The sequence below is a fragment of the Protomyctophum parallelum genome (assembly GCF_964188405.1).
Source record: "Protomyctophum parallelum genome assembly, chromosome: 6".
Lineage (NCBI taxonomy): Eukaryota > Metazoa > Chordata > Actinopteri > Myctophiformes > Myctophidae > Protomyctophum > Protomyctophum parallelum.
The window spans coordinates 20,737,933-20,753,390 of NC_139701.1; the positions used below are offsets into that span (position 1 = coordinate 20,737,933).

At 45.0% G+C, this 15,458-nt stretch overlaps 1 protein-coding gene across 16 annotated transcripts in view; it reads left to right on the plus strand.

Annotated features, from left to right (window-relative positions):
- The window catches only part of herc2 (HECT and RLD domain containing E3 ubiquitin protein ligase 2), an 84,493-nt gene that overhangs the window by 63,488 nt on the left and 5,547 nt on the right, over positions 1-15,458 (plus strand). For 9 of the 16 annotated variants that reach the window (XM_083767379.1, XM_083767369.1, XM_083767380.1 and 6 more), the window contains 17 exons: positions 97-228; positions 723-881; positions 1,670-1,788; positions 2,006-2,131; positions 2,259-2,414; positions 4,541-4,855; positions 5,355-5,569; positions 6,474-6,651; positions 6,917-7,078; positions 7,505-7,596; positions 7,819-7,958; positions 9,342-9,529; positions 10,165-10,395; positions 10,808-10,891; positions 11,611-11,752; positions 14,496-14,690; positions 15,291-15,403. In XM_083767379.1, the coding sequence (XP_083623505.1) occupies positions 97-228; positions 723-881; positions 1,670-1,788; positions 2,006-2,131; positions 2,259-2,414; positions 4,541-4,855; positions 5,355-5,569; positions 6,474-6,651; positions 6,917-7,078; positions 7,505-7,596; positions 7,819-7,958; positions 9,342-9,529; positions 10,165-10,395; positions 10,808-10,891; positions 11,611-11,752; positions 14,496-14,690; positions 15,291-15,403 (2,747 nt within the window). The remainder of the gene's footprint in view (positions 1-96; positions 229-722; positions 882-1,669; positions 1,789-2,005; positions 2,132-2,258; positions 2,415-4,540; positions 4,856-5,354; positions 5,570-6,473; positions 6,652-6,916; positions 7,079-7,504; positions 7,597-7,818; positions 7,959-9,341; positions 9,530-10,164; positions 10,396-10,807; positions 10,892-11,610; positions 11,753-14,495; positions 14,691-15,290; positions 15,404-15,458) is intronic. The other 7 variants (XM_083767371.1, XM_083767373.1, XM_083767372.1 and 4 more) reach the window with 2 other exon arrangements.

The window sequence follows — 15,458 nt, forward strand, 5'->3', positions numbered from 1 at the left end:
TTGGAGTCCGTGGCCTAATGCATATCACACTGGATGTAAAAGGTTGTGAATCACTGGTATGTGAGCTTCTGTTCTGACATGCAACGTGTCTTCCAGGTCGGGAGTGGTCAGACTGGTCCAGTGAGCTGAGGATCCCAGGAGATGAGCTCAAATGGAAGTTCACCAGCGACGGCTCTGTCAACGGCTGGGGCTGGCGCTTCACCGTCTATCCCATCATGCCTGCTGCTGGTGAGCGCGCTTCCTTCCTCACAACACATGCAAACGTTTTGACATTTAATGGCAATGTACAGTATATTTAATTTCAACTATTTGGGCCATACATAACATGAAACAGGTCATGGTTAGGATAAATTAACCTTGTAAAAAGAAGGGAAAGAAAGTTCCATTATACAACGGGTCGTTTCGAGGAAGCAATCTGATTGGTTGAAACAGCCTTCTAGCCGTGGATCAAACTAGCACCACTCCACACCTAATCAAAACAAATAATTCAGCTGCTCTGTTTTCCCAGAGCGCAGCACTTCAGTGATGCTTGCGGAACTCGACTACGTCTCGTTCCTGACCGCATCACTGTCGTGGCAATAATCACGTTAAACCACCCCCTCTTGTATAATATTGCTTAATTAACAAGTCTCAGAATGTATTTTAAATACTACTATTTAAACACTGGAACACTGGATTATTAACCTGGCTTGACAACATGACACCATGAATTGTGTAAGCAGGTCCTAAAGACTTGCTGTCGGACCGCTGCATCCTGTCGTGTCCCTCCATGGACCTGGTGACCTGTCTGCTGGACTTCAGGCTCAACTTTGCCTCCAACAGGAGCATCGTTCCCCGCCTGGCTGCCTCGCTGGCTGCCTGTGCACAGCTTAGTGCCCTGGGTAAGAGCTATATTAAGTATTAATGCATTGCATCTACTCTACTGTACAATAAAGTTTAGATGGATAACGTGATAATAGAATGACCATTATGGATGAAGCCACTTGGAGGCCACAATGGTAGGCCTTAAACACAATGAGACTAGATGAGAAAACGCTGTCGGGCAGAAACCTTGTATCTGCATATTACTGTATATTTCATCTTCTGTTGGTTTTTTGAGTGGTGCAACCACTCCTACATCCAGCTTGCAATGTCCGTGTACCTGTGTACCTGTGTACCTGTGTACCTGTAACTATGAGCATGAGTGGTGTGCGCATGTGTGAAATTGGAACGAGAGAGGTATGTGACATGGCTGCCACCTGCTGGATGCAAACGATACAGAGAAGAAATTGGAACGATACAGAGAAGAAATTGGAACGATACAGAGAAGAAATTGGAACGATACAGAGAAGAAATTGGAACGATACAAATTGGAACGATACAGAGAACCAATAGACGGGAGTTGCACCACTCGGTTCACACTGGTGTGATTTTTTTCTTCAAAAGGAGTAGAAAAATAGCAGTCACTGGCACTGCATGTTCACTGTTTTTAAAAACAGTGCAACTGCTCCTACAAACGGTTTTGGACATACAGACATATTTAACTCGGCGACAGTATTTGGGATTGTTATGTTAAAATCAGCATGTATTGCTGTCTAACTATATTATGTCATTATCAATCTAGAATGTATTATGTATTATCAGTGAAGAGATGTCTATGGTTGATTTGATGGTTTGTTCCCCGCCATAGCTGCTGGTCATAGGATGTGGGCCCTACAGAGACTGCGCAAGCTGCTGACCACAGAATATGGCCAGTCCATCAACATTAACAGGCTGTTGGGGGACAGCGAAGGCGAGGCTCGCTCCATGGTGAGTTCCACCGATCGCACCGTTGAGGAACGACTCTCCAGACTGCTAAAACACGTTATGTATCAAATATTTTGGCCACGTTTTTAAGCACTTATTTCATAACGTTGTCGAACAGTGAAAATGGCAGATAGAAATGTTCCGTTTGTGATAACATATCTAAAATTGTGACGCCCGTTTGAAAGTGGTTCATGAAAAGCTTCAATCTCTTAAATGGCAGAGTTTCACTGGCAGCGCGCTGGCCGCCCTTGTGAAGGGCCTACCCGAGGCCCTGCAGAGGCAGTACGAGTATGAGGACCCCGTTGTCAGAGGAGGCAAACAGCTGCTCCACAGCCCCTTCTTCAAGGTACGTCATAATTCTGTTAACTCTTAGTTTATTTTAGGTGGAAGTGCCCATATGTTTGAGCCTGTAATCACTCTGCATAGACTTACGAGCCGTCACAGGGCTTCAGTAACGTTGTCGTCACGTCCAGGTGTTGGTGGCGCTCGCCTGTGACCTCGAGCTGGACACGCTCCCCTGCTGTGCGGAGACGCACAAGTGGGCGTGGTTCCGTCGCTACTGCACCGCCTCCAGAGTGGCGGTGGCCCTGGACAAGAGGAGCCCTCTGCCCAGACCCTTCCTGGATGAGGTGAGCGGAAACCTCATGTCCAAACTGTTCATTTTCAAGACTGAAATCAAATGTGTGATGCGTTCAAGCTTGTTGATCTGCTATTTTTGATACTTTTGTGTGACACTGTAGTATGACGAAGTAGGGAATGAATTTACAATTTATTTATATCTGAGATATCTGACTGCACGTCTATCTACACACACATGTACAATATGTATATTTTTCTCTTTACCCTACCAGGAACTTTGTGATTATCTGTCACACAGTTTCTACTAGTGGTGGGGGAAAAAATCGATTAGTCAATTAATCGCGATGCCATCATGGGCGATAATTCATCGATGCACAAATGTCAAACATCGATTATATAATGTATTTTTTTTACCGGAGCAAAAGGGCGGAACTAATCTGCGACTGCGCTGCGTCGTCGTACCGGACCGTTTAGAGTGACGCACACAGCGCTCGCACACGCTTTAGCTTTCAACAACCAAAACAGAACGAGTTACCAACGCGGAGGGGAAGAGAAAAAAGATGACAGAAAGGGAACATTTTGGATTGTATGAGGTTGAGGGGAAATGAGAACTCGATAAAACTCACACCATCGACCGCCTGTGAAATGTGGCCGAGATGGGACGACGTAGTGTGGCTCCAAAGTGCTAACATGGCCCGGATTCCGTCGCTCCCCACGACCGAATGTGAACGTAAAACCTTTGCAATAAAAGTGCCGATGGACTTCGTAATTCTAGTCGCCTTTTCTGAGTGCATGGGCAGCTGTCCGTGTGTTCGGGATCGGGATGGTTGTCTTGACTGCATCTCTGGATGTCAGTGGGCAATATGGTCTTGTACTCGTTGTGAGTTGTATCGAGTTCCCGTGTCCCCTCAACATCATAGGATCCAAAATGTTGCCTTACACTTGTAAAATACTTTAAACCAAATGCTCCTTAATGTGTGCAAACAAACAGAAAGGTGCAACATAATAGTCTCAATAACTACCCCAAAGCTTCCTTAATGACACTTCAGTAACTGAAAATTAAATCCCTGAATAAGGAAACAAAGAAAAGCACCTTTTTTGTCCTAACAAAGAATAAAGGCAATTTGAGTGCTGCTGACCTCAACCTAAATCCTGCCCATGTATTTCTATGACATGACATCTTATGTCATTATTAATATATATTTATTGTATGCTTGTACAAACTCATTATTTTTTTTTTTAAAGAAAGCTGCTTATTGCTGTTCTGTATTTGCCCACGGACACCCATCTGAAAATATTTTCTTCTATGGACCCCCCCAGAAGCAAAGATTTGAGTTAAAAAAGTGCACTGTGAAAGAATATATATATATTCATAATCATTAGAAAGCACTTTGTTTATTAGTCACACAGTGACTGAGTGATTAACAGTGAGTGATTAATCATGATTAATCGGGATTAATCGAATCGTATCATAGCCCAATTAATCAGGATTAATCGGGATTAATCGAATCGTGACCCTCGGAAACGATGTGTAATCGCATCGCCAGGTACCTGGCGATAACCGCCTCTAGTTTCTACCATGTTTTTCATCTCTCTTTTTTCTATCTCCACTTCCTGAAAACTACAAATTCAAAAAATTATAATAATAACAATAAATTCACCCACCTGTTTAAAACCTGTAAACCTTTGATGTGTCAACAAAGCTGATGATTCTGTAGTTTGACAGCGTCCCATTGTGCGATGGTGCATAAATGATGCTTAACAGGCTGAGCTCTCTCTTCCAGATTGCATGTTCTTTTGCCTCATTACACACTGGCTGGGGCAGAAGAATGTCTGTAATCCGTTTCCCACTCCATTTATCCAATTTCCGTACTTTGAGAAACGCGAGGCAATTTGAGTCACTTTTCATGAGGCCCTTTTTTTTGTCTTTTTATGTTAACTTTCCATTTTTCCGCAGCCATCGTTCAATTGGACATCTTAATAATAATAATAGGCTAAATTACAATATAGTGCTATCGGTTTATCTGTCGCTGAATAATATACACAATACAGAACGTAATAAAGAAAAGTATAAAATAACACAATGTGAGATAATACTCTATAATGTAGAAAACAATATACTAAAGTACCATAATATCACGCCATACTTTACGCTCCACTCTACATATTCCCGAAGGTCACCAAGAAGATCCGCGAGCTGATGGCCGATCACGAGATCATGAGCGGTCTGCACGAGAGCCACGAGCTGTTTAAACGCGAGCAGGACGAGCAGCTGGTCCAGTGGATGAACAGACGGCCCGACGACTGGACGCTGTCGGCCGGCGGCAGCGGGACCATCTACGGCTGGGGCCACAACCATCGGGGGCAGCTGGGCGGCATCGAGGGGGCCAAGGTCAAAGTTCCCACTCCCACCGAAGCCCTGGCCACGCTGCGCCCTGTGCAGCTCATCGGCGGAGAGCAGACCCTGTTCGCCGTCACCGCCGACGGGAAGGTGAGCCTCATGCACTGAACACCTACACGCCATCTCCAGAACATATGTTGACACACAATCTAGTCGGCTGCATATAATAGGATACTGCTTTTTTACAGTATGAATGCAGTGGCAGACAAATCAAGAAATTATATAATCTATAACATTGAGGGGCAGCAGTGGCTCAGGAGGTAGAGTGGAAGGTTCCCGGTTCCACACGCGACTCTTCCTGGCTGCATGTCTATGAGCAAGACACTTACTGTAACCTAACTGCTCCTGGTGGGCATCTTGGTACACCGCATGGTTTCCACTGCCATCTGTATGAATTTAATGCACATTTTAATAAAGCTCATAACGAGGCGCGAAGCGGCGAGTCTGATTTCTCTTTTGGGTCACAGGCTAAAATGTTTGGGAACCAGTGACCACATTCATCATTTGCTGATGTGTCCAGGCTAAAATGTTTGGGAACCACATGTATCATTTGTTGACGTGTCCTGGTTGATACTGTGTGCCCTCTCAGCTGTATGCCACGGGCTACGGCGCCGGGGGGCGACTGGGCATCGGGGGCACGGAGTCGGTGTCCACGCCCACCCTGCTGGAGTCCATCCAGCACGTGTTCATCAGGAAGGTGGCGGTGAACTCCGGCGGGAAGCACTGCCTGGCGCTGTCCTCCGAGGGAGAGGTGTACTCCTGGGGCGAGGCCGAGGACGGCAAGCTGGGCCACGGTAACAGGAGGTCAGTTATATATCCATATTATATCCATATCGAAGCACTGCCTGGCCCTGTCCTCCGAGGGAGAGGTGTACTCCTGGGCCGAGTCCGAGGACGGCAAGCCGGGCCACGGTAACAGGAGGTCAGTTATATATCCATATTATATCCATATCGAAGCACTGCCTGGCCCTGTCCTCCGAGGGAGAGGTGTACTCCTGGGCCGAGGCCGAGGAGGTCAGTTATATATCCATATTATATCCATATCGTGATTGGTGAGAGACTAGATATCGTCTGGGATTGTGGATATCGTGAATGATATGGCAAAAGTGTTGTCCTTTCCTGTTTTTAATGACTTATATATATTATAGGAGCCCATTTTAAACCGTATCTTCATATAAATGGTCCTCACTAATGCTCATTATAAGATGGCACAATTTCTGTGCGCACTCTGTCTCTCAGTCAGAGGTGGGCTGTGGCCTACCAATGACATCATCAATGGGGATTTCAAGCTAATCGAAACTACAGCCTTTCTGTTACAAGGAAGATGGCACACTGAAATAGGAAACAAAAATCACACCCTTGTGAAGTGAGGGGCGCATATAAAACAAATGGTGCCAACACAAACATTAAATGCCATTACCAATAGAGACAATATGACGTAATGAGGGACAATATGACGTAAATGTTCCCTTCATTGTCAATGGCGTTTTTAAAACAAACATTGAACTAAAAACAAACAAACCTGTATATAGGAGGGGCTAGCACCCCTCAGAAATACAAAATACACCCGCCTACAGATGATGTTATTGGTATTATGTACCTAAACTATATTTCATGGCTCCACAATGATAAAATGAATGAAAATGACGGATTTAGATGTGGTACAGATTGTGCTGTTGTTGTAACTGGAACTCCTCTTGTTGTTCAGCCCGTGTGATCGCCCTCGTGTCATCGAGTCCCTGAGGGGGGTGGAGGTGGTGGACATCGCGGCTGGAGGGGCGCACAGTGCCTGCATCACAGCCAGCGGAGAGCTCTACACCTGGGGCAAAGGACGCTATGGCCGGCTGGGACATGGAGACAGCGAGGACCAGCTCAAACCCAAACTGGTCAGTAATCCCAACACGTGCACACTTTTCCTTTCTGTAGACTGTACGCACATATCGTTGCTGTGGCGCAACGAGTTGCGATGCAGCAACGCATTATGAGGTTGTACATCTGCTATTTTCAGTGATGGATGAAATTGGTGACATTGGCTCAAATAATATTTTCTGTTTGCCGAACAGCTTGAGAGACGGAGAGACCCGTGTTACTGAACAAACACGCTATAGCAGTGATTACTATCGTGTGTGTGTGTGTGTGTCTTCTCCCCAGGTGGACGCGCTCCAGGGCCACCGGGTCATCGACGTGGCCTGTGGCAGTGGGGACGCTCAGACTCTGTGCCTGACGGACGACGACATGGTCTGGTCCTGGGGAGACGGGGACTACGGCAAGCTGGGCCGCGGAGGCAGCGACGGCTGCAAGGTGCCTATGAAGGTAAGGGCAGTGGCGGGGGGGGAAAGTACTCCATTTTGTTACTTACTGTATGTAAAAGTATCAATACTGCAATATAGGATATACTCAGTTACAAGTAAATATCCGGAATTCAAAATTTCTAAAGTACAGAAGGGTTGGCATCAAAATGTATTTAAAGTACCCAAAAACTCATTATGCAGAATGTCCCATTTCGACATTTAAAAAAAAAATCTTTTTGAAAATAACAATGCGTCGCATTGTGAGCTTGTAGATTGGCTATTTTCAAATGGCCTTGTAATAATCAAAATCTACTTCAAATAAATGTAGTGGAGTAAAAGTACAATATTTGGATCTGAAATGTAGTGGGGTAGAACTGTAGAAGTAAAAATATTGGACATTTACCTCAAAATTGTACTTAATCATGCGTATGATTTGGTGTGTGTGCAGATTGACTCTCTGACTGGCCTGGGAGTGGTGAAGGTGGAGTGTGGCTCCCAGTTCTCAGTGGCCCTCACCAAGTCTGGAGCCGTCTACACCTGGTATGTGTGCCTGTCGTTGGTTATCTTTTGTGCCGCGAACTTAGTATAAATTGGGCTTAATAGAGATGAGGATATGACTTATGGTTGTGTGTGTGTGTGTGTGTGTGTGTGTGTGTGTGTGTGTGTGTGTGTGTGTGTGTGTGTGTGTGTGTGTGTGTGTGTGTGTGTGTGTGTGTGTGTGCGTGTGCGTGTGCGTGTGTGTTTACCTGTTTTTCCATCCAGGGGCAAAGGGGACTACCACCGCCTGGGTCATGGTTCTGACGACCACGTTCGCAGGCCCAGACAGGTCCAGGGCCTACAGGGGAAAAAGGTCATTGCCATCGCCACCGGGTCACTCCACTGTGTGTGCTGCACGGAAGATGGTAGGAACTCCATGATCATCGTTGTATTCAAGCATATAGGTTAAAACCCTGAGAGTGTTTATACATGGAGTCTCCCCTGGATCCCCAGCAATCAGAAAATAGTACATTTTGAGGTTGGGGTCATACTCATAGACTGTAAAAGAAATATGGACAAAGCGTTCTCCGGGGCTGATATGGATGTAAGATCGCCATCTTTCTAGATCCGTTTGGGCCCAGCTGGCCATTGGTTGGCCCAGACAACGAGGCTTGACTTCCCCCCTTCTTCTTCGTTGTTTTTTATTTTGACTCGAGCGGGGGGGTGGTCCCGATCATAGACTGCAGCCACGCCCCTCAGAACATACTCTACTTTATGGTCATTTTTTTTTAAATACATGGACCTCTATGGGGTTTTTTGGGCCCAATGACAGCGCCACAACAGGCCATTATATGAACTTTCAGGAAGTCAGGATTTCCTACTGGCTTCAGACACTATTGGTTTCACTGCCCCCCTGGTTGGGGTACAAATTTCATCCGTTCAGGAGCGAAACCGCCTACATGATACAGGATAAACAAGTGGAAGCGATAAGACAAAACAAATCAGGGGATAGGAGATTTTTCTGAACTACTCGAAGATGAAATGGGTGACCGAGCTCAAATAATATTTTCTGTTTGCCGAACAGCTTAAGAGACGGAGAGACCCGAGTTACTGAACAAACACGCTATAGCAGTGATTACTATCAGAATATAGAACTTCAACTTTTGAAACAGAAGACATAAAAATCACTTGAAGCACATTTAACCCTAACATCCTTTATTCACACCATCACTAAACACGGGTATATTTTACCCAATATAAAATCTGCCATAAAACATATTTCTCAAAATATATTGAAGAACAAATACATGGAAACTTGAGGTACTCTTCTTTAAAATTTCATCATGACTTTTCACCAAAAATATGAAAAATAGATAGGGGCCCTATCTTAGGGGGGCAAAATCTGTGAAAAACATGGGTATTTCTTTTTTAATATTCATAAAAGAAACAATAATGTAGCTGGGAACTTCTCCTTTGTTACACCCATTCCTGGGACATGTGAGAATGGTCCAGTGAAATGCCCACTGTGGGTGTATAGGATTTATCTCTATCACTAAACACAGGTGAAGACCCACCCACCTCAGACATCCCCAACATTATGAAAATTACCAAAATATTATTGTCCGGGTGAAAATCACCTGTGTTTAGTGTTCAAGGGTTAAATTGGATTTTGCATGTCGTGTCACATGTGTTTACACTTCTGTTCCTCAAACTGCAGCCAGCAATGTCCACTTTGGGCTTCTGTTAGCATTGTGTTGCCATGTGTGTCTGGGCTGCGTCGAAAGCTGTGTTGTCTCGTTTTGGCTCAGGAGAAGTGTACACATGGGGCGACAACGATGAGGGCCAGCTTGGCGACGGAACCACAAACGCCATCCAGAGGCCAAGGCTGGTGGCCGCCCTGCAGGGAAAGAAGATCAACCGTGTGGCCTGCGGCTCGGCTCACACTCTCTCCTGGTCCACCAGCAAGCCCACCAACGCCGGCAAACTGCCAGCCCAGGTAGAGGCCTGTGCTTTTTGTACACATTGAATACCATTATTTCTGGTAAAGCCCAGGGGTCTTTGGGGGTGGGGGTTCCAGGGGGTCCCCAGCAAAATGAAATACAGTTTAAACACTCATTTTATTTTTCTGCTGTTCGAAGATGGCAGTTTTACAGGCTCAAAACGCATTGTGAGCTTGTAGATCAGCTACAGGTATGTTTGGGAGGGCCTTAATGGAAATGTTCACTGCCAAATAGAGCATTAAAAAAAGTGTGAAGTTTATACCTACCATTAGATGGCAGTACAACATCTGCAACCAAGGGCAGAAGTGTGTTATTCCTGTGTCAGTAAGCGGTTGATGTTTGTCACTGCTGATGTTGGATAGATAGTGTGCACATTATACCTGCACATATTTTAAACTGCTGCTAAAAGATAAGCTATTGTAAAAGACCCTAACCTTTGTTTACATTACATCAAGTATCTTGATTGTATATATTGAATATATTTTGTGTTATCATGTTACATGTTACGCATATCAGCACATTATCTTGAGAAACAGTCAAACAATGTCGCTGCTTTTACTGCTTATAAGTTGTTCACAAATCAAACCTTTTTTGGGGGGTTGATTCTTGCCGTTTGTCCGCTGTGTGTCAGGTGCCCATGGAGTACAACCACCTTAATGAGATCTCCATCTTGGGACTGAGGAACCGGCTGCTGCTGCTCCACCACATCTCGGAGCTCTTCTGCCCCTGCATCCCCATGTTCGACCTGGAGGGCCGCCTCGGCCAGACGGGCCACGGACCATCCGTGGGCTTCGATACGCTCCGAGGCATCCTGATCTCCCAGGGCAAGGTGGGTACTGGAGACGCTGTGGGAAGAACTACGGTAGGGATGCAACGGTTGATCGAACCAATTGATTTAATTGATTATAGAATGTTATCGATATTAGTAAATGTATTAATTTGCGGGGAATTAAATTGAAATTGTGCTTGTAGATTGGCTATGGAAGGCTATAGGTCCCCAATGAAGTATGTAGGGTTGTGGTGTTGTTAGACAAAGCATAAAATAGGGCTTGAAGACTAATTCATTTAGTAGATTAAAACATACAAACGTTGTCCTGACACAAACATTGAATGCCATTGACAATGAAATGCCAGTTTTAAGTTTTTGTGTAAACACAAACATTGAAGACAAAAGTGAGGATGAAAATTGTGATTGGCCGGAATGAGATGATGCATGATGATGTATGATGGTAAGAGCGCCCCTCACTTCACACAGGTGTGATTTTTGCCAACAGGAAGCTGCTTTCCGGAAGGTGGTTCAAGCCACCATGGTGAGAGACCGACAGCATGGGCCGGTTGTGGAACTCAACAGGATCCAGGTATGCACAGCTGGCCATGTGACACTCATGACTCTCCCCCTAGTTTTCTTGGAAGAATGCGGGGTCATAACTAATGGACATGAAAACGTTTGCTAGCCTCTAACCTACTTTACTGACACTACTGGCCCCGCCTCTCACTGCGGAGCGCCGCTCTAGACATGGCTTTTCACTGAGTGAGTTATGATCATGTGATATGTGCTGTGTGATCCTGATCCGGTCTGTCTGCAGCGGTTCCTCTTGTCTAGATCTGTAGACTGTACTCTACTTAGCTATGCTTTCCAGGCCACTGCACCTCCACACACGCAGCCACACACGCAGCCCTTCCCCCCCCCCCCCCCCCCCCCCCACACACACACACACACACACATCATCACTGGTGAAATTATTTTTGTGAAAGCTTCCTCAATTTTTCCAGAAAGGGCAGAAGGATAGAGGTAGAAAGAAAGAACAAGGAAAACAGTCCAGATATTCCAAAATTATTCACACACACACACACACACCCTCCTCGAAGCTCTGGCTGTGAGGGGTCATAGGAGACCTGTCGAAGCCAGAAAATTCACATCATGCATCAGTGTTGCCTGCAACTATTTATCTTAAAAACCTTTGAGCAAAGAAAAGAACAAACACTGACAGTCTACCCCTCCCTCTGTGTGTGTGTGTGTGTGTGTGTGTGTGTGTGTGTGTGTGTGTGTCTCTCTCTCTCTCTCTCTTTTGCCCAGGTAAAGCGTTCGCGCAGCAAAGGAGGTCTGGCGGGCCCCGACGGGACCAAGTCTGTGTTCGGTCAGATGTGTGCCAAGATGAGCTCCTTCAGCCCGGACAGCCTGCTGCTGCCTCATCGCGTCTGGAAGGTCAAATTCGTTGGTAAGATTCTGCCTCCCCCCCACCCGCGCACACACACCCTCAATCCAGGAGACTCACCCGAAGCGGTGATCTCTGTTCCTTCAGTGTATCTAATGGGGGGCCGCCCTCATTAAAAATCCTGGTGGTGTCAGGAAACTGTGTGGGCGGTCCTCCACTTTCACTCATGTTCCTTCCTTCCTTGTTACAAATCCCTGTACAATACAACAACACAATAACAACAACTTGTACAATAATAACAACACAACCAGCAAGATACGTACAATATAACAACACAGCCAGCAAGATACGCTGTGGTGCTGGACACCTGCTAGTTGAGGTGCGCTGATGCCGTTGCGATGACCTCTGTCTCTCAGCAGAGAGAGACAATGGCCATAAAATGTACAGATTGTAGCTTTATGGCCTGTCTCTGTGCATATGGCTTCCACAATCCCCCCCCCCCCCCCGGTCTGTAAATGTGTCTGATAAATGATCAGCAGGACAGGAGACGCAGAGAACCCCTCGTGTGCTCTTGTGTTAAACACGAGACATTGATGTCTGCATACCACAGCACTCTTGTTGTTTTTTTTTTGTTTGTTTTTTATCACCATAGTGAGATGTGCCTGCAGGCATGTCCTCCTCATATAGTAGAACTACAGGCACATACTGTAGGTTTAGAACGATAATGCCCAAACATAATTTTATATATTGTGCTCTTTTTCTTTTAATGAAACAGAGGCAGGAAAATTTCACAAATAGTTTGGCAGTCAATTTGATTGAAAACTTTATTTCAGACAATGGGTCCATACAAACAAAACAACAGGGAAAAACATGACAGTAAATACAAAACAACAACACAGAGATGGCCTATTTATCAGGCTATTTTCACTCCAGGCAGTCCTTGTCAATTAAAAACATATAAACATTGCCTCCAGTGTTTCCAGAAACATGAGGAGAAGACTGTGTCACTCTGGGTGAGCCCTGTTAAGGCCATAATTAATACATTCTTTGATTCCCTCAATCTACACATGAATCTAAACATAAAATTCCTCAGTACAGCATGAAAGGTGGGTACATTACTGGTCACAAACATTTCACTTGCACTGGTCCATCTTGGGAGTCTCAGGAATATTCGAAAAGTATCATTATATGCTACCTGAAGTTTTTTCATTTTTGCTTTGCTGTATCGGCACCACAAGTGAGCTGTATAAAGTGGAGTGCAATAGGTTTTAAAAAGTGCTATTTTGACATTGTCTGTACACATATGAAACTTTCGTGCCAGCATGTTGGCTTGACCATAAAGTTTACAGCACTGGCGCTGCACATCATCATCATCACATAGATCTTCTCTGATTATGTGCCCCAAGTATTTAAACTTTGTTACCACTCTTTTAACTGTTTTGATAAGTCATCCAAATACAAATTAAATAATATAGGCGATAAAATTCCCCCCTGGCGCACGCCATTGGACACTAGGAGGGGTGTGGATATACTAGTTCCCCACCTAGCCTGCATGGTTTGGTGTGAGTACCAAAACTGCAGGATCCTTATCAGATATAAGGGGACACCTCGCTCTTGTAGCTTTAGAAAAAGTTTACCATGATGGATACGGTCAAAGGCCTGTGACGCATCCAGGAAACACATAAATACTGTACTGTTGCATCTACTATACTGACTTACAATTTCCTTAAGTGCATAGATACATAGATCAGTGCCATGATTTTTCTTAAAACCGAATTGATTGTCGGTGGATGCTACGTATGTATTCCTTGAGCCTGTCCAGGAGGATGACTTCTAGCACCTTAGACATTATGCTCGCCAGTGCGATTGGCCTATAATTGTCTATGGATGTTAACTTTCCAGTTTTATTTTTGACTACTGGCACTAACAGGACAGATAACATGGAATCAGGCAGTATGCCATGCAACAACAACCCTGAAAAACATATTGCAAGTAGTACTGATACTCGATGACCAGCATGCTTCAGATGTTCTGCTGAAATCTGATCATTGCCACATGCTTTATTAACCCATTCTGACCTGAGATCAGATTCATACGAGGTTTCCACTGGACACACACTGGTCTGATTAAGAACTAACTTTTCTATAGCATAGTTCACCTCGTCATATGTGACAGTCACCCCATCAGTGTGTGTAACCTCACCAATATTAAAAACATTGCTCTTGATACAATTTAAGATACATTCATAATGTCTTCTCCACAGCTCAGCAATATATTCTGACCCTGTAGTACCATCAATGCTAGAAGGCATTGGCATCTTACTGTTATTTACCACCTTAACTTCCTTCCAGAACTCATACACATTATTTTTCTGTAGCTTTTCAGCCATAGCATTTGCCCTCATGGCCTGTTCATTTCTTTTAATATAGCGTATAGCATATTTAAATCTAGCATTAGCCTGCTTCTTGTGGTCACACTCAGGGCCATGCCTAGGTTTACCAGCTAAGACCCAGCATTTAAGAGCTCTTTTAGCCTCTACATGTAGATCAAGGACATGGACATTCCATCCGGGTCTCATGTTATGAGTTATGAGTTATGTGATGAGGTCAGCACATTTTGGGCACATTTGGGCAAGTGGCCGTTTTTAGCCCAAGGAGTGGTTTTTGTGCAAAACTAAGGCTTGGAATGGATTCAGAATCATGAAAAACCTCTAGTTGGACATGTCGCATATAAACTCCAATAAAATTAATTGCTCAATACTGACAGCTGGTCAGTCCTGAAATGTAATTCCCGTCTCTGCCAACAGGGGAGTCAGTGGACGACTGTGGCGGAGGCTACAGCGAGTCCATCGCTGAGATGTGCGAGGAGCTGCAGAACGGCCTCACGCCGCTGCTCATCGTCACTCCCAACGGCCGCGACGAGTCGGGAGCGAACCGCGACTGTTTCCTGCTCAACCCCGCGGCCAAGACCGCCCTGCACATGAACATGTTCCGCTTCCTGGGTACGCAAACACCATGACTCTGTATACTGTAGATCTGGGATCCAGATGTGGTCCCCTCCTTTTTCCCCTCTAATCCAAATCTCCTTGCTGAAAATAGCTGATCTACAAGCTCACAACTTCCGAATGGTAAAATCAAGGTTGACATTAAATAAAAGAAGAAACACCCAGTGTTAGATTTTGCAATGTTATACATTGTAAGAATCCACTTTGTTTGCATTTGTTTTTGTGCTAAAAGAGTGACTTGAGGGCAATATAAATCCAAGCAATGTAAATCAATGACGAGATTATTTTGGATGATCAATTTCTAATTAACAGAGCAACTGTTATAATATCTTGCCAATATTTGGAATTATATCATGGCAAGGTCACCAACGTGTTATTTTACTTTAAGCCGGATTTATAGTAAGTCGTACGCCAGAGTCTTGTGCCAAAATATTTGACCTATAAACTCACCACGTGTGTGTGTAGATTGTGTTATAGAGCTTGCAGATTGGCTGTTTTCCAGAACGGACATTGTGCATGTGTCTGGAGAAAACCAGAAGGATTCATTAAAGGAATGAAGGAAGGAATGTGTCATTGTGAATGGTTGTGTCCCTACAGGAGTCCTCCTGGGTATCGCCATCCGCACCGGAAGCCCCCTGAGCCTCAACCTGGCAGAGCCTGTGTGGAAACAGCTGGCTGGCATGAACCTGACCATTGCTGACCTCAGTGAGGTACAGATACTGCACTGTGTGTGTGTGTGTGTGTGTGTGTGTGTGTGTGTGTGTG